This window comes from Accipiter gentilis, chromosome 9, assembly GCF_929443795.1.
Source record: "Accipiter gentilis chromosome 9, bAccGen1.1, whole genome shotgun sequence".
NCBI classification, from domain to species: Eukaryota; Metazoa; Chordata; class Aves; order Accipitriformes; family Accipitridae; genus Astur; species Astur gentilis.
This window is the reverse complement of record NC_064888.1, coordinates 28,733,172-28,752,062: the sequence shown is the minus strand read 5'-3', so window position 1 is coordinate 28,752,062 and position 18,891 is coordinate 28,733,172. Positions and strand designations below refer to the sequence as shown.

General features: G+C 46.9%; 1 protein-coding gene across 3 annotated transcripts in view; it reads right to left on the bottom strand.

The window, feature by feature from the left end:
* The window catches only part of FBXW4 (F-box and WD repeat domain containing 4), a 63,464-nt gene that overhangs the window by 809 nt on the left and 43,764 nt on the right, over positions 1–18,891 (bottom strand). For 2 of the 3 annotated variants that reach the window (XM_049809930.1, XM_049809932.1), the window contains 2 exons: positions 14,593–14,658; positions 41–181 (listed from right to left, as the gene is read on the bottom strand). In XM_049809930.1, the coding sequence (XP_049665887.1) occupies positions 41–181; positions 14,593–14,658 (207 nt within the window). The remainder of the gene's footprint in view (positions 1–40; positions 182–14,592; positions 14,659–18,891) is intronic. The other variant, XM_049809931.1, reaches the window with a different exon arrangement.

Below are 18,891 nucleotides of genomic sequence, written 5' to 3'. Positions count from 1 at the left end.
AGCCTCATGAAGGCCCCAGATGCCAGCAGGGTAGGCTCACCTGGTGCTGGTCCGTATGTCCCAGTAGCGGATGTAGGTGTCATATCCACAAGAAAGGAGAAGGGAGGGTGTTTCATAGAAGACATCAAGGACTCCAGCTCCACGGTGGAAGTCAGTCCCTAAACAGGTCAACAGCTGACCGCTGCAACAAAACACAACCGAGGAAGACTCATTCAGAGCAAAGTACCCTTCCAATTGAGCTGGCCAGAGCAGAGATGGTACCACAGAAGTCTCCTAGATCTCATTTCTGTGATTTAGCAGAATGCAAAAGCCTGCACAGTTTTCCTCTCCCTTCCCAAGCTTCTGCTGCTGGTTGGGCCACTAACTGTCACGGAGGATGACCAGCAGGAGTCACAGCTGTAAGAGGAAGAGCCAAGGGACTGGCACAGCTGACCTCCAGCAAAACAGGATCATTTTCCTTGGGAGAAGTGACCAGTACTCTGAATGATGGGCCTCCATTTCCATGGGAGAAAATTCTCTACTTAGTCAAACTCCACATAATCTGCAAGAGCCGCTTACCTAGTCAATCCCATTCCATCCCAGACTCCATCATTCAAAATACTGCTCACTGGGGTATTTCCCCATATCTTTGACACACAGCTCAGACCCACAGGCAAATGAGACTCTCCTGACCCAGCCTGCCATGGATGTTCTCCTCAACCCCCTCCAGTCACACTGCATACTGCAAATACCATATTTGAGGCTGAACATGACAGGTCAAGAGCAACCACCCCAGGGCTGCTCTGGAGATGACTTTCCAAAGGCTAGCTTTTTTTTTTTTTTTTTTTTTGGACCGTCTCCTCCTTTCTAATTCCTTGCTTGCTATGAAAGAACAAAAGCAAGATCTCCATGAAGCTCTAAGACAAATGCTTTGTGGCTGTATCACTCTGCTGCTTGTTCATGTGCAAGACCAGCAGCTCACCAGGTGGATGGTGCTTCGTGAGGGCCCACCCTGCCAGACTGCAAAGAGTTTGATCCCCTTCCCTGGGACATATGAAATTGCATCAGGCACACAGCACAGCCCATCCCCAGTATCACTCCACCTGCCCCAGCAGCCAGCAACACCTAGCCATGGCAGACTCTTGGGAACAGAGGGGACAACCTGTCCAGCTGCTTGAAATGGCCACCTATTGCAAACTCTCCTTTTTTTCCTCCTCCTCCTCACACCCTCTAAATCAAAAATGCTGGACACAATAAACCTTGAAGCACCTGCTTTTCAAACCCAGCCGCACGGCCACCCCTCTCCAACAGGCTCTTGGTTCCCAGGACAATGAAGCAGTCCTGAAAGCCGACAGCATGGATCCCACAGTGGGGTCACTCCCAGCATCTCCCCCCATTATTTTGTTACTTTCTGCTCCTTGATCCAGCATCACACAGTTCTGAGGCACATCGCCAAATGCCTTAATTCTGTCTGTAATCTGGGCTAAAGCCCTCATCGGGGGATAAAGACCACACAAAAGGAGAAATAGAGTCCTGGGAGATGTTAAAACAAGTAAACACCTTTGTGTCAGGAGAGAGAAATCGCTGATAAAGCAGATTAGCGCCTCGAGCCCTGGTGTCCCCAGATCAGAAGGCGAGCCCTGGCCGATCTTTGCAGCCAGCACGCTTCTATGATCACAGAGCTGGCGGCATGCTGGGGCCAGCCTGTTTCCCCACAATCACTCTCCAAAGAGCAGATTATGTAGAATAACAATTTCTTTGTGGCTATGTAATTCCCTCCGTGACCGTGGCTGTGGGCAGCTACATTGGCCCTTGATGCCAGGACCCTAGCAACCATTTAGAGAGGCCAACCAGCCCTAGCGATGGCCCCCCCGTGCAAACCTCTCGGACAAGCTTTAACATCAAGTGCATGAATTAATCCCCCCCAACATGAATCCAGGGGTGCTGGCTTATTGGACTTTGTGTTTCTCCAGGCAAGGGATCGAGGGGATTCCAGGCTTCAGCCCTTTGCAACCTTCTCACAATACATTAACCCTTGGAAGGTTACTCGCAAACCAACCCAGCAGCAACTCTGCACCTGTATGCAGGTCGAAAGGTTGAAGCATTCACAGTCTGAAAACTGGGAACAAGAGCCGTGGGGTTGGCTGGGGCAGATGGGTCCTTAGCTCTACCATGGAGTGAGACATGGATGGGCATCTCTGAGCTCTGGTACTCCCATGGCCCTCCAAGCACACAGATCCCCTCCATCTGCCGTTCTGCAAAGCCAGCAGGACAGATTGACATGCATACAACCCTCCTCAAGGCTTCCACAAAACCTTCTTTATCCTACAAGTTGTATGTGTGGCCCAGAGTTGTAAGACTACAACACAGGTATGAGGAGTCAGCTGCTCTCCCAAAAAAGAACCCTTAGACTACCTGTGAGATACATAAGGGGCCAGACTGCCCAACCCGTAGAGTCCTCTGGCAGTTGCTCAGGCAGGAGCAGGGAGTTACTCACAGGAGATGAGCTATCTCAGTGAGCCCTAGGCAGCGCCAGCAGCTTGGACCCCTCTCTCCCCACTTCCACATGCTACTGGTTTTTTTTTTGTTTTCACAGGGTAGCCCCAGACTGGTGCTCTGAGCATGTGGCACTTCAGGAGAGGAAATCAGGACAGGCAGCTGCACATGGACCAAAGCCCAGCAGCATATCTAGTGAATATCTCCTGCTAGCTAGCTGAAGCCTGTTTGTGTTATTTCCTCTCCACCATTTTCCCTGCTAATACACCTTTAATATGTAAAAGCCTAAGTGAGCTCAGGGAGAGAGGAGCACTGTGCTGAGGAAAGGTAGCAGGATGAGAAGCATACCCAGGGATCTTTTAGTCACTGGGACCATCCCTCTTCCTCTTCTCAGGTGCCTGAAAAGGGTCACAGCAGATCTCCTCACAACCTCCCACCTCTAAACAAGTGCCCATCACACCCAGAGCGAGCCTGGCCACACTAAAGCTTGTCTTCTATCTCTCAGACCAGACCTCAGTCTGCAGTGCTGCAAGATGGCAGCAATTTTTAATGGCAGCCTGGCGATGTCTCCAAGTGAAAAATTTCAGCAGCAAAGGGACAGGAGAAACCAGGAAGTCTGGATTCCTGCTTTCAGAGCTTCCTGTGCAGCACTGAACACCACCCAGGTGCCTCATTCCCAGTGGTTCCCTATGCCTTCACACCTCACTGCAGTGGTACGCAAGCATCCCAGCAGAGTCACACCCATTTTCCTCCCTCCACTTCCCTTTCCAGGCCAGGCAACAAAAAAGAAAGAAAAGAAAAAGGCGGGGGGGGGGGGGGGGGGGGGAGGATTAGCTTTTCTCTATAGGCAGGAAAGGAATACAGATACTTGCAAGATACTGCAGCAAAGCAAACCTTGCTTCGCTGGTTTGTTAATCAGTTCAATTCTCCTGCCCCAAGAATAGGTCAGCCAAAGCAGCTTTCAACTGGGAGGTCCAGCCCCTGCATAGAGCAGCAGTCCTTCAGCAGTTTACAGAAACAATGCATTAGTTGCTACAGTGAAGCACTTAGAACCTGACACCAGGGGAAAACCATACTGTGCTGTACACTAGGCACACAAACCAAAAGACCTAAGTGTTCTGGCATGGGCACACTTAAATTGATAAAGCAGCAGAACACTATTAATAATTTCCCCCATTTTTCAGAAGATTAAGGTGTCTCTGGACCAGCTACCACCATGTCAGGCTAGCTCCATGTCCCTGCAGCATACACAGCCATGCTGAGTCCGTGCTAGAAAGGGACTCTCTGCCACCACAACTCTCACAGCCTTGGGATCACAAGTTAGTGCCCACAAATTGTCCAGTCTTCATTATTCCAAATACTCCTTGCCTGCAAACCCCAGTCCCCAACAGCTTCCACTTCCTAGGTAGCAAAACCCACAACTAATCCTTAATAACCCATAAAGGATCAAGACAACCCATCAAGGGGCAACAGAAAAGCAGCAGATACATCAGCACATCACCAATTGTTTTCTAACAACTTACATAGGCAGAAGGTGTCTACTCAATAAGGGACAGCACGAGATGTGATAGCTATCTTGAACCTTGTTTCTCACCAGCTTGCAGAGAACACCAGCACCAGCCAAATGCAGCAGGGAACAGCCTTCTCCTTTCCTTTGTGGGCCCTTTTTCACTCTCTGCACCCAAACACTTTCCAAAAACCAGGTAGCTGATCCTCAGTGTCCTGGTTTCAGCTGGGATAGGACTGTCTTCCTAGTAGCTGGTACAGTGCTCTGTTTTGAGTTCAGTATGCAAAGAATGTTGATAACACTGATGTTTTCAGTTTTTGCTAAGTAATGTTTAGACTAAAGTCAAGGATTTTTCAGCTTCTCATGCCCAGCCAGCGAGAAAGCTGGAGGGGCACAAGAAGTTGGCACAGGACAGAGCCAGGGCAGCTGACCCAAACTGGCCAACAATGTGACATCACATCTAGTATATAAACTGGGGGGAGTGGGGGCAGGCAGATCGCTGCTCAGGGACTAACTGGGCATTGATCGGCAGGTGGTGAGCAATTGCACTGTGCATCATTTGTATATTCCAATCCTTTTATTATTACTGCTGTCATTTTATTAGTGTTATCATTATTAGTTTCTTCTTTTCTGTTCTATTAAACCGTTCTTACTCAACCCACAAGTTTTACTTCTTTTCCTGATTTTCTCCCCCATGCCACTGGGGGGGGGGAGGAAGTGAGTGAGCGGCTGCGTGGTGCTTAGTTGCTGGCTGGTGTTAAACCACGACACTCAGCACGTCAGAGGCCAGGGTGCCCTGCCCTTGTTACATGCTATGACAGTTAGTCAGCAAGTGACTGTGAAGCCCAAGCAAGACCAAGCATGGAAGGTCCACACCAACTCCCCACCATGCCCTGGCTCTCCAGCAGTAGCAAACAGAGGCTGTTTCACTCCCAGGCCTTCTTCGGGCAAGCCAGGTAGTTAGCTGTGCAGATGGCAGGAGTTTTGCTATGTTTTCTGTACTGAATAGCTTGGACCAGATAGTGCCAGGGTTCAATCCCAGTGCTGGGTGGCACCAACAGAAACAACTCCACACCAGTGGAGCTCTGTGGAGCAGAATCGCAAACGTGACAGAAAGACCTGTCTAGAGCCAGAGCTCTCTGCTTCAGCACCTTAACCACAAACCACCTGGGCCAATGCAGTGCCTACAGACACAGAGGTAGGCCTCCAATGTCAAGCAGGAAAATCACAGATATTCCTAGTTTGTCCTACCTTCTCTTAAGCATCTAGACAGACTGAAATCATATTGGCCATAATCCGGTACCAGCCCACAAGGAACAGAGCCAGAGCAAATCCAGCAGCTCATTTTGTCCTAGCACAGGAAAGCTATGTTAGCACCAGGCTCTGGACTCCTTGATGTTTAAACAAAGACTCTGTGCCTGGGAAATGTATCAAACTGATGAGTTAAAAAAATGAAAAGCAGTTTGTTCAGGCACTATGGAGAATCCTTTGACTCATCTTCATCAATTCCCACGTTCTTCAGAAAACAAGACTTTTAAAAACTACTTTTAAAATAAGCTATTTGTTTGGGATTTCCACATTGCACTCTTTTCTTTCCATGATGGAAATTTAGCCATGAGCATTGCTGTCGTGATACCTCCAGAAGACAAAAGCCTTCTAGCCTGGAAGCAAACGGAACTACCAAAGAATGGCAGAAACAAGCTAGTTTCTTTAAGTTGGGTTTTTTTTCCTTTTTAAAAACAGCTTAAGGCTCTATTCCTCCTCACCACAGCAATATGAAGACAAAATAAGATCAGTCATGGCAGAGCCCAGATGGGTAGTTTCCAGATAATCCATGGGATGCTGCTATCACCATGTTAAAGCCATATACAGCCTCCCAAGCTACAGCAATTATATGTGTGACTATAAAAGCTCAGGATTACCCTGAGACCTTGCTGAAAGCTGGAGTCCAAAAGAAGTCTGCATTTCCCTCCCTGTACCCTGCCCATTTGCTGCAGGTCTTGGCCAGCTGTCTCCAAAACACAGGAACAACACTTCAAAACTGGGGATGAAACAATAAACATTTTTCTCCCCAGCCTCAATTTCTGTTGACCCTGATTCACTAGAATTGATATTAAACAAATACACAAATTCTAAGAAACTGCTGAATTCAGAACATCTGCTGAAAACAGAGATGTGTGAAATTGAGGACATACTCATTTGCTCTGGAAACCTTATCTGTGAGCCATGATCATCCATCAAAGAGGAGAAGCCATTGCACATAAGCAGGTGACTATTTAGAAACCAAGCAGAGCTCTAAACCAATATTTTAGCCCCAGTAACTACTTGCAACAAGCCAGGTGGTAAGCATATACTTTAAAATAAAAAGTGGAAAGATCACCGTTCAGTTCAAAACACTGGGATATTTGAGCTGAGTATCAAACAGAGAAAGGAAACAAAATCCATTTAAAAACAATTATCCAGAGTGCAGCATTTGCACAACTTCAGTCATCCAATTTGGAGAGCGCACGAAAACCAAAGGGAATAGCTGAGCTGTTGTCTCTTCCAGGTGCTTTGCAACAGCAGTTGAGGCACCCAGGGGATGCAGCAGCTTATGCTAAGAAGGGAAAGGCTTGGTCAAACAACATCTATAATGTACGTAGGGAGAAGCATAGGTCATTGACAAAGTTACTCTTCATAGAGTTATCCTACACCGAGGTCACCTCTGTGTTTAGCCAAGGCTACTAATTCCTGCAGGGAGATGTGGGATTGGCTTGGGGAGTTTTGAGGGAGCACCTCTATGTGAAATGGCTCAGACATGCTGTTATAAATTATTTTCAGGAGAAATGCCTCTCAGCTTCCTCAGCACAGCTGAAGGGACTCAAGGCAGTAGGGGGGGAATGACACCAACGATGGTTTGAGATTGTGTCAGAGGGGAGAGACAGAAGAGGGAGTTTTGCCTTCTTTTCTTCTGCTTTCTCTGAATTGGCCCACACACGCTTTAAATGGTCCAATAAAAAGATACAATTTCTTTACCTTTCCAGCTCTGGGACCCTGTGAGTTTTTGTTGTTCGGGTTCCCGTAAGGTTAAGTTCAGAGGATAAACTGACACGCTGGGCTATGGGAAAAAGCCAGTTTCTTCAAATAAAGCCACAACGGTGCAAAAGAGACCCTGCTGGGGCTTTTATTTGGGAAAACAAACAGAAATGGCACCAAGCCCTTCTGCTTTACGAACCAATTTAACTATAAAACCAATGTTCTCCCTCTCGGGGGTGAGGAGGGGAGAGAGACAGGACACGACAATAGTCCAAAACCTTGAGGGAAAAAAAAAAAGAAGATAGGACAAAAAAGGTTGTCTGTCCCCTTTTCTTTCTTGTCCATGGCTCCTTTTCTTAGCACACGTGTGTTCTTGTAAAAACGATTAGATTGCAATTTGTATAACATGGTGACCCCCAAATTCAGACATTTAACCCCTTTTCTCTGCAAAGAATGTCAAGAATGTCTTCTCTGTCTTTCTTTCCAACGGGAGGAGTAGGGGGGAATTCTCTCAAACTGTGATTTCTTGGGGGAAGAGAAAAAGAGGGAGGCAAGGAAAAGAAGCAGGGAATTCTCAAAGCCTCTCGCCTTTCGCCCCACTTGTGTGGGAACAGGCGGCTGTATTGCTCCCTTTCTGGACAGAGCTCTGCAGGTCTCCTTTAGTGGGGAGACAAAAAAAATGGAGAGTCCAAATCAAAACAAAGCCATCTGTTTAAATGAGCTACTGCTAGCCAGTGGCAGAGGGGGTTCCTCATTCACTCCTTCCCATTCTTCTCTCTAGCCTCTGTTGATTCTCTCTCAACCCAGGGAAAAATAAAGATTGCTTTTGCTTTGGCTCAGAGGGATGAAACTGATTGATGCGCTTGGAGTGTCCAGCCCCCACCCACAATCTCTGATTGTTCGGTGCCTTGTAGAGTTGTCATAAATACGCCTGAACAGGAGTGCAAAGGCCACAGCATGCCCTGGACATGCACACATCCAAAGGGCAGGAGCTGGCCTCATGCTCATCTATAGTGAGACAGGGCCAAGACTGCCATGGGGAGGAAAGGATTTAGGATAAACACCTGTACATTTTTCCTCTTACAACTGTTTTACATTTAAGATGCACCAGAGCCCTCTTAACAAAAGGAAGGCAGAAGATGCCCAGCTTATGTGAAAGGGTTCAGAAAGACAATGTCAAAAAAACCCCCAAGAAATCAGTAAAGAACCACAAGGCCCCAAAAGGTATTGAGAACACAGGCATACCATGGGAAATATATTGCTCAGACAAGACTGAAGCTATCCATTATAGCCAAGGACAAAGCTCTGAACACAACAAAGTCTGCTAAAAGGAAGAGTCATCCAAGAGACCATTACTCAAGAGGCGCTCTGCAGCAGCAGGCTTTCTCCAGCACTGGCTCAAGTAGTTGGCCATAGGCCTGGTGTCCTGCCGCCAATAACGTCCAAAATCTCACAGCAAGTGAATCAAATCCTACAGTTCAGAGCTGCAGAACTGGGGTAGGAATTTCCTTCTGGCCTTGTCAAGTGATTTATTCATGTCTGAAGGCAGGAGACCTGTGTATCTAGTCTTGCTGCTCAAGTCACAAGTGGGATTGCCAGTTCCATGACACAGGACCTGCTTTTCCCTTTGCTTAGATCTACATCTGAACTGTCCATCCTACCTGCCTTACTGCAGAAGGAATGGTTCCCAACGACCAAATTAGAAATCCAAAGACAGTCGTTGTGCCAAACTGATTTAACATGAACAGGCCAAGAAAGGGTTTGCCTGAAGACAAAAATTCTCCTATGACAGACCCTAGTCTGTCACTTCACCAACCCTTTTTCCTTTGAATTTCAAGAAGGCGGCATGGCATTTGTGTTCCTGATTAACCTAAGGACAGATAAATGGGAATACCCAGAACTAATGCTTTAAAAAGAGTAACCAAAGCCATCCATGGGCAGGATGGAGAAACAGCACAGCAAAAGAACCAAGCAGGAGAGCCTCAGGAAAAGAGAATGAACAGGATCTGAGGAAGGGCAACTACCTGTGGATCATCCCACTGCAGTGAGTGGAGGCAGTAGAAGGCACACATTTGCATTCACTTACCCGATGTAAGCACAGCCCAGAAAGTTGTTTAGCTCACTGTTGGACAAGTTTTGGATTGGTTACTGTGATTTAAAACTGTGTTCAGCCAAGACAGATGCTGAGAAAGAAACTCAAGCCTAAAAGGAGTAGGGACCCTCTTTCCCACAAAGCCTAGAGAGAGTTTCCTTGCCAAAAAAAGGTACTTGGCATGATGAATCTATAGAAAAGCAGGGCAGGAGGGGGGATTCTGCATCTTACAGCATGGTATTATGATTCTTCTGCCCCCTAAATCCTGTGAAACTGTTACCAGTGCCAGGATAATATTTGCTATTGCTTTTCTCTCCTGTTATTAGAGATATCCACCCACTTCTCTGTGACTGGATAAATCCAGTTTACATGCCTGGGTGAAACAGACTCCCCACACTTCTTGGAGTCAGTTACCCTTCCTTTCAATATATCAACTCCCATTCTGAATCCGTTTGCTCCTTTACCCAACAAACTCCTTTTGTCATTAAATTAGAGGGTCTCAAACTTGTTTAAACCTTGGAGTTCAAAGTTGTGGAGAGAATGATCTTCTATAGAACCTGTTTTAGAACACAATGCTAAGAAGTCTGCTTGTGTATCTTGGGCCAAGCTTCTATGTTAAAAGCTTTTGTTGAAAACATTTAGCAAGCTTTATAACCAAGAAGTAGACCTACAGATTCTCATTCCGTTTATCTACTTCCACACATTAAAAAAAATCTGAGTATGACAGGATGCAAAGCCAAATAGGACTGGATTTAAACAGGAAAGCATCAGTAGCGATCAGCTAACAGGGGTGTTCAGTGCTGTATACTGCAACTGTCAAATTACACTTGCTGTTTAACAACAGCACAGGTTGCCCGAGTTTTAAAGCTCTCCCTCCTTGTTGGCAGTTACTCACGTTCACTCAACAAAGTGGATGCAGATCAACATATGCCAAAATTTGAAAGACAGCAACTAATGTCTTGCCCACCCCGCTGCACAGACAGATATAACCTATCAAGGGTCCCATGGAAGCACACACCAGAGATCAAGCAGCAGAAAGTTAGCAAACTTCAGCCAGCTGCTTATGATGGTCACACTCATGCTGGCTCTCAGAGAGAGAAAGAGCACAATGCAATAGCACTAGAGGCAAATACCGATTACTAACCTGCTGCCTGGCTATCCTGAAAGACTCCTCCCCACCCCTCAGCCGAGGGCACCAGCCACACACCTTAATCTCCCTTCTCCACTCCCAAGCCACTCTCATGAATCCTCTACCTCCCACCTCCCCAAAACTTGCAGACATCAAAGGCACCTGCCTTGAACACCTGAAGAGCAGGGGGGCCTGATGGTCAAGAAATGCAACTGTATCTTCCCCTTCCATGCACACTCTATTTTTTTTTCCCCCATCCCTTTGAAAAAGGTGGCAGAGATAAATGGAGAACAAAGAAACAAGAAAAAGCCACAGCTTTGGCCCACACCCTGCCTATTACTTAAGGGGGAAGGAACTCTTCCGAAAGAGGAGGAAAAAAATGTGCTGAGACACAATGGCTCAAAAGGCCAGGCAGCAAACCAGGCCACTTTGTACTGCTAACAAGGGAAACCTAATTACAGGAAGAGGGCAAAGAGGGACAGATAAAAGGGATACAAAATTTCAACATCTGTTGCCATAAAGGGATAAGAAGTGGGGAAACGCAAAGTGTCAGTTTGGTGTCAGTGACGGCGTAAAGCCACTTTCAAAGGGTTCAGGAGAGGGAGAAAAACTGAACAAGAAATTAGAGGGTTCTTAAAAAAAAAAAAAAAAACACACACCAAACCAAAACAAAAAACCGCTCTGCCAAAAATGCCTTCAAAAGGGGGAAGGAGATGGACAAAGACTGGATATTTAAAAGGTAGAGGATCTGGAGTGGCTTGCAGGGCACAGCTAACTTTGGCTCAATTTTCACAACAGCTCTTGTGCCCTGCATCTGTCATGTTGTGTCACAGGGAAGGACAATGTAGGACTTGTGCATTCAGAGTGTTTACAGCCTGAGGACTACCATGCCAGACAGATCACTTGTCCATTTCAAACATCGGGCTTGGCAGAATAGCTCCAAGAGTTTCTGCAAAGCAACGTCTGGAGTATCCTGCCTTATAAAGAAGCATCCTTGAGGCCAGGGCATTTGTAACCTAAAGACAGGCAGAGATCCCTGATAGGCTGGGGAGCAACAGTTCTCCGCAGGAAAATGACAAATGCTGGCTTTGGAGCTGTTCCCAGTGGTGCATCATGCTCATCTCCCAAGGAGTTTAAACTCCCAAAGGAGATAGGAGGTGGGAAGACAAAGAGAAAGACAGGATCTGAAGAAAGTTTCCTTTTCTCTTGCTTGCCATTAATTGGTTGTTCTGGTGAGCCATGCATTAGCACGGGCAGATGAGACAGGGAGGTTTGAGCAGAGAAAGACAAAAGGGAGCAGAGAGACCTGCAGGAGGGGCAGCTGCCATCATATCCTTCACTGGCACAGAGGGGCAAGGGGACTTGCAAGAGGCCAAGGACTCAGCAAGGCCTGATACTTGATGCAAGGACACAGTTTAGTACCCAGTGGCCCACACTGCTAATTGTTCTCCTTTCCTATGCAGATGTCTAATCACCTAAGTTATTAACAGCCCCCCTCTACACACACACCTTGATCATGAGTGGCAATGAGAGCACAGTAACTTCCCCACACCCAAAAGCAATCAGATGGCACAATGTAGCATCTGTGGGATGAGGTATGTCCTCCAGAGGTGCAGCTAGCCAGCTTCAAAAGCATAAGAAAAAAAAAAAATCCTCCTTCATTACAGGAGAAAGGGCCAGGTGTAACAGCAGCTGGAATTTCAGCCATCAGAGACAGTGTCTTGGCATCACGCGGTCATTCCCCTGCTTTAGACTCCCCTTGACAATTGCTTGTTGCTGCCTGTTGCAGCTTTGATCCAAAGCCGTCATCTCAGCAGAGTCAGAAATGAAAGACAGTTGTTGGGGGTGGGATGCAGCAAGAGGCGTTTCCTTTCCCCACTAAAAATTTCCTCGCCGCCAAACCCAACCAAGCCCTTTTCAAAGCCCAGAACATATTTCCAGGTGAAAACATTATCCCCTTCCTCTTCGAAGGACGAGAATAGATGCCCCAGGGTCAGGGAACAGCGAAGGTCATAAATATGAAAACATACCATGACCAACAGCTACAAGCACCAGCCAAGGACTTATCTGGCCTGGAACTAAGAAGATCAGTACACAAAAGGTTATTTAAGCTTTAAATCCTTCTGTAGCATGTTCCAGCTCTCAGCTGTTGGTGAAAAAGACCACCTACCCCAAGGGAAAAAGAGTGCTGCAGAAACTGCTGCAATGTTACTTACACACACCCCCATGCAGAAAAAAGCTCAGCTAACTGAACTAACTGGTCTTAGACAGCACTAAACATCTAAGTGGTGCTAAGGATCCTGTAGTTTTAAAGAACACGTATTAAGGATCACTCTACCCTGCCTCATTATTTTGACAGAGAAGTTACCTGTATTCTGCTCTTAGAGATAATGTCCTTGCCATGTTCAGCCTCTGCAGGTCAGACTCTGGCCCTTTGTGGCCACAATGTAGGGGTAAGCAGCAAACTCAGGGGGCCTGGCCCTGTCTGCCAGACGTTATCAGGACACACTGAGCGCAGGAGGAGCTTTTCAGTCCTGGGTAGCTCTAAGATTTTGAGTTTCCATGCCACACTCCCACTTCTGGAGTCTGACCAGGGAGACAACATGCACAAGCCTCAAAGAAAGAAACAGCATTTCTCTACGACATCGCTTTTGGCAACCACTGGAGCCTTTGAAAATGAATCCAAAGCTCTTCTGGGAAGAACAATAGTTTGTGGAGAAGTCAAGACCTGGAACGACAGGTCTGTACTCCCTCACTATGAATGATCACATCAAGCTTCACGTGCTAGTTTCCCAGCTGTGCTCCCTACTCAGTCTCCTGCCCTGCACGTGCTGACAAGACCCAAGTCACACACAGGTCCCCAGAGAGGAAAAGACCCAGTGGCATGGTGCATTCCAGCTGTGACAGGTGAAGAGGGAAGAATAAGTTTGACACTCCAGCCATTGCAACAGAAGCCCAGTAGCCTAGGTTGCCTTGGCTTTTTTATTTGCCTGTCACTCAGGCTTTGACATTATTGAAAGATCAAACTTCGTTGTGCCTGTTCATTACCTTAATCCTATTTTCTACACAGCTTTATTATCTCTTCGGGCTTCCTTGGGAAAGGCTGTCAGAGAGGTTAGGGCAGGGGGGAGAGGGTTGCCTATCTCCTCACCCTGTCAGATACCTCTATTCAAGAACGGCTGGAAGACTCGATGGGCAGGGGTATCGCAGCATAGCCTACATCCTTCTGGGGTACTCCAAAGGCACCAATGGACTAGGTCACCCAGATACATGCACTACAGCTGAATGCACTGGCGCTGTCTTTCCTGCTCTAGTTTGTCCTTTGTGGGATGCATCCTTTGCAGTGTCTTTTTTTTGGTTACTTCAGAGAAAAACAAACTGATTATATTTGTATTTGATGCAGTTGACTCAGACAATCTAAACTACCTAAACTACAGGTTAGAAGGCAACTGGCCTCAGACCAGACCTGCATCCACACTAATCCTCCTCTACCTCCTTTCCCCAGATACAGCTCTGCTGACACCCCTCAGGCCCCTTCTGCCATTGCTCCCATGTCTTGACTCCCAGAGCCCACCAGCTCACCTCAATCCTGACAGCACTCCCTTGATAACCTGTGCTGTGCCACTCCTACCAGAGCATACCAGTCCTGGAAAGCTGAGCTGCAGTTCAATAATCCTGCCAAATATTTGCTATCTGTTCATCACTACACAAAGACCCCCAGGCCGAGAGTTTCAAATTTGTCAGCAGTTGAGTCTCACATCAGGATTTGAACCCAGCATTTCCCCAGTTGCTAAGGTCAGCACCTTCACTGCACAGAAACTACTCAGTGGTCCCAAATCAGAGGCCACAGCAATTACCCTCCTCAATGCTTATTAAGACAACATGCCTAAGTCACTTCCATATATAACCTGTTGCCACCCCTCACCTCCTGAGCTACCAGAAACACCAGCCAGGACAAGATGACTATAGAAACTGCATTTGCCTCTGGCTTCTGAGCACCACAGCCAAGTGGGTGAATAGGAGGATGCAGATCACCTTCCTCACCCCTCTGGCTCAGGCTGAAGCATCAACTGAGGCAGATGAAAGGGAAGGCGTCATGGGCATATTCTGACTGTACATGGGTAACGGGAAGAAACAGGGATGGTTGTGCCATCAACTAGAAAAGCTGGTAAGAAAAGTTGAGCTGCTCCCTACTGAACCAGAACCACCCCCCACATACACCTTTCCACACCAGTTTGTTCCATCCCATACTCTGTCCCACATCTCATGTTTAAACACCCCTTGCCTACATGGACTAAAGGAATAATTTTATGGCATCTCCAACATTGCATTTCTCATTGTTATTCCCTCCCTATAACCTGAAAGCTCACTCACCTCTCAAGGTCCCAGATTCTCAGAGGTGAGGTGTGTCCACAGCAGGCTGTCCCCGTCACAAATGAGCTGTTTAAAAGAAACAAGCAAACAAAAAACCCACTTACAAATCCTCATGTTCTGAAGAAATAGTGCGTGAGCAAAACAGAGAAAACAGGCTACAAGACAGACTCTGAATTCTGGTTCAAGACTATTTCAGCATATTCTGCTGCATTTCACAAGGGGCAAGCAGCAGCAAAGGGAGGTGCTCCAGAGATCTCAGCACCTGAGCTTCCCAGATGCAGCAGTTCACAACTGAAGATAATTGGCAGGATGTAAAGATGTATTTGCATATGGAAAGGGAAAACCTAAAACAGGAGCAGCTGTAAATTGCAACAACATTTTCAAAACAGTTAGCACAGTACTCAGCACATTTCATATACAGTCAGTGCCATAAGCTGAGGAAAGACCCTATGGAAAATTCCCTGTTACTTCCTACTTCGTGTCTCGCTTCTGTTTGCTGGCAACTTCTGAGCACAATCATGAATTGGCTACAGCATCACCGGCCTAAGGAATCATAGAATAGACATCTCCAGTCCAGCCTGCTCAAAGCAGGGCCAATTTCAAAGCTGGATCAGGTTGCCCTCCCCAGTGCTCAAGCACTCTTTAATAAAGGCAGCACAGCTCTCCTGCAGCAGTATCTGCCTCAGTTCACACTCTCCAGCAGGGTCCATTCCAAAGTCCTCTTTGGTGATGCTATGTTCCTGCTGCACATGCTGGCTCCAGAGATCACCTGACAGCCACTGGCCTCAAACTAGTTGATAAGACAGGAACAAATCCTTAAAATCAAGCAGCAGGAACATGGGTGCTGTGGCTCTCCACACCACACTGCTTGTTTTGTGCCAACTTCCTATCCTCAGTCCAAATAAGAGGAAGCAGCTCATACAAAGCTTTTTAAGTAAGCTATAAATGACCTCTCACAAAGCCACATTTATTGCAGCTACCAAGAATAAAATGCCAAAACTATGTTTAAGTCATTGCAATAAGGATAGCATGAATGCAGGAAACAGAGCCTGCTTTAAATAAAAGCCAGCTCTACGCTTTGCCTAAACATCTTTTGCAGCATGACATGGGGCTGGCAGCTGAAGAAGAAAGCAAAATAAGGAAAAAATGTCACATCTGTAAAAATAGCAGTTTTTAAACATTTCTTTGATCCTCTACAACTTTCTTCCTTTGGAAGTCAGAAGGTGTCTCCAAGTCTCTACCGTACCAGGAAGAGATTCTTGCAGCGTCCTTGACTTCTGTGAGAAGCACTACTGCTGGTGTTACAAGGCACCCAGCAGCAAAGTGGTGAGCATGCACTCAACTCAGTCAAAGCCAGAGAAGAGCCATGTGGAAGCTGGGCTGGAACTCAGGACTCCTACTTCTAGCTCTGTGGTTTATCTGAGCAATTGGTTTCTCCAAATCATAAGGCCAAAGCAGGTCTGCCAATATACTCTGCAAAAGAGGCAAGCAGATAACATCAAGCCATCTCAAAGAGCTACAAGAACCAAGGAAGAGCTAAGGCTACCAAGACTCTCTTTTTTTTGCTGGCTTTATCCCTCTTACCCTAAATCACATACCTGGAGGTATCCACAAGTCCTGTAACCCTTAGCTGCCCTTTAGGGCTAGACAACACCTGCAGCACCAGAGCTATTTCAAAGTCTCTCCAACCAGGCTGTCTTACATGCAAAATCCCAGGTTCACTGACAGTGCACATGTGACTGGCCCAATGCACCTGTAGCACAGGACTCTGCACAGATGCTGCAGGGTGCCCACATTATTATTCTCTATAGAAGTCCCTAACCGAAGTCCAAGAGTCTAAGGAAAAGCCAATTCTTGTTGCTGTGCAGCAGCCACAAGGACCAATTAAGAAAGTGTGCAGGATTTCATACTTGGAAACAAGGTCCCTCCTCAGTACCTGCCTTCTCTCCACCATACTGCAGGACAAGAGGGAACATTTCCCTTTTGCCAATGTCTCCCATACTCAAAGGAAAACAAGGAAGAGATACCCACTCTGACAACTCAGCAGTCAAACCCCATGTCTGGAAGGCAGCACTTTGGTCAGGGAGTCCCTCAGCTACAAAGCTAGGTGTTGGGTTCTGTCCCTCCCTCCCCAAACATAATCCATTAATAACTACTAAAGCCAATTACTGTGGTTAGAAACATAATAGCAGTCAGGGAGTCAGTCAAGCAGGCAATTGGGTGCTTAAGTTTTTTCTTTTTGGGGGACAAACTGACTGTGTCCCAGCAGAGAACGCCCTCACGTGGGAGACAGGCCCCTTTGTGCAGAAGGTATGCACAAAGCTTTGATGGTTGCCACAGGCCTAAATTAGCATGGAGGCACACCAACAGGGAGAAAAAGGTGGGAGGAACAGCAAGGTCTAATCCCTGCTCATGCTGTCAGTTCTGGACTTCAGCTTTCCCTCCTCAGTCCTTACCACCCACCCCTCCAAAAAAACAAAAAAAACCCACCCAAAAATAGCATTAGATGAAGAGATTCCTCTCCAGCATCACATACATGCCTCAGGGCCACAAACAAGTCTCTTCTGGGTAAAGCTGGCTCCATTCAGTCAACAGGAATTTTTTCTCATCCTTAAGCAGGATCGGGTTTGCAGGCCTTATCTTTAACAGGCTGGAGCCCATTAGCAAGCAAAGATAAGAATTCTCCCAGAAGAGTGGGGCACCTTCACTGCCAGGATTAGAAAGCGGCATTCACAAGACACGCACAAGAAGTGGTGCCAATGAGAAATTGTCAAAGCCTGGGAGCAAACTGACCTGGAAGTCTGGACTCCCAGGGGATGATACAGGGCCCCTCACCTTGAGTCTGGTCTGCAGGCATACACCTTCAACCCCCAGGCCTCCCATAACTGGGAACTTCACAGGGGTGACAGTTTCACTCCAAGCAAAAGGGCAAGACAAGTCAGCTTTGGTAGGTCTAAAACAACATGCAAACTGGAGCTAAGCAGGTGAAGCCTGGCTCCAAAATTTCTGAAACATTGTTCAGCAGAACTGAAGCCTTCTACCAGACTTGCTTCCTTCAGTTTACCTTCAACAAGGCTTTTTGTCTTTGGAAGCACAGAGCACACACCAAAAACCTCTGACCTAAAGAAATGCAACATCTTCACAACTGCTCTTGCCAGCTGCCCAAGAGAAACAACTCAAACTGAGTTACTAGCTTAGTGAGTGTCATTTATTTTGCCTACAATGCTTTCAGGAGTCAAAGACACTGAGGAGAGACTAGATTGGGAAGAGTAGAGCACAAGATACCCTATATACATGACCACAGGGATGACCCATCTCTCTGAAGTATATATGATACTACTGATGTACACAGACACTGACCAGACGCATCTACATGCTACATAAAAACTTCTATGTCCAAGCTTCAGATGGCCCTGGAGATGCAAAGTCTCTTCCCCGCTAAGCTTTCCTCTGCCCTGTGAAAGCTGCTGGGTACCATGACTACAAGCTCCCTCCAGAAGGCTCCACTAATGGGAAATGAGCACCATTGCAGGGCTTCCATAATGGGGCATGGAAGGCCTGGATCTCCCAGGAGGTGAAAACAAGCAAGCCAACATCATATTTCCATCTCTGCTGTACCAGGAAGGTGAGGATTTTACAGAGCATTGAGACACACATACTACATACACAGCATGTTTTTGTTGTCCAAAGCAAGGAATTTTCCAGCTCATCTGATACTTGATGTTCTTTTTCCCCATTTGAAACTCCCTACTGAGAAGGAGGAGAGAAAAAGAGGAAAAAAAAAAAAACCAACCCAAAAAACCCCTCCTCCTGAAGCCAGACCTTCATGCTACAGAAGAGACATTTCATTACATATCATCCCCCCATGACAGACGCTGAGCCAGGGGATGAGAGAGAACACACATCCTGGCAGTGCTGGTGGAAGAAACACAAGAACTTCTCTCCATCTGACTGACTTGTGGTTGTTGAAGATCCCATGGCATTTCTGGCAACAGCAGTAGTGCTCTGGCTACAGTCCAGCTGCAGTGATCCCTTGACTGCTCCCAAGGTGCCAACTACACAGTTTCACCCCACCTGCAGCATCCCTCTTTACCCCGTCCTGGACAGAACATTGCCAGATGTGGATGAACCAGAGGAAAAGAGATAGCTGCTCATCAGCCCTTTTGGAAAGATGCTGTTTGTCATGAGGCTTAGAAACAGTCTGCACTCCAAAGATACAAGTCCCACTGTACAATACATACCTGCCTCACTGTCAACCCAGCCTTCAGAGCAGGCACTGCCTGAGCTGGGAATCATGCA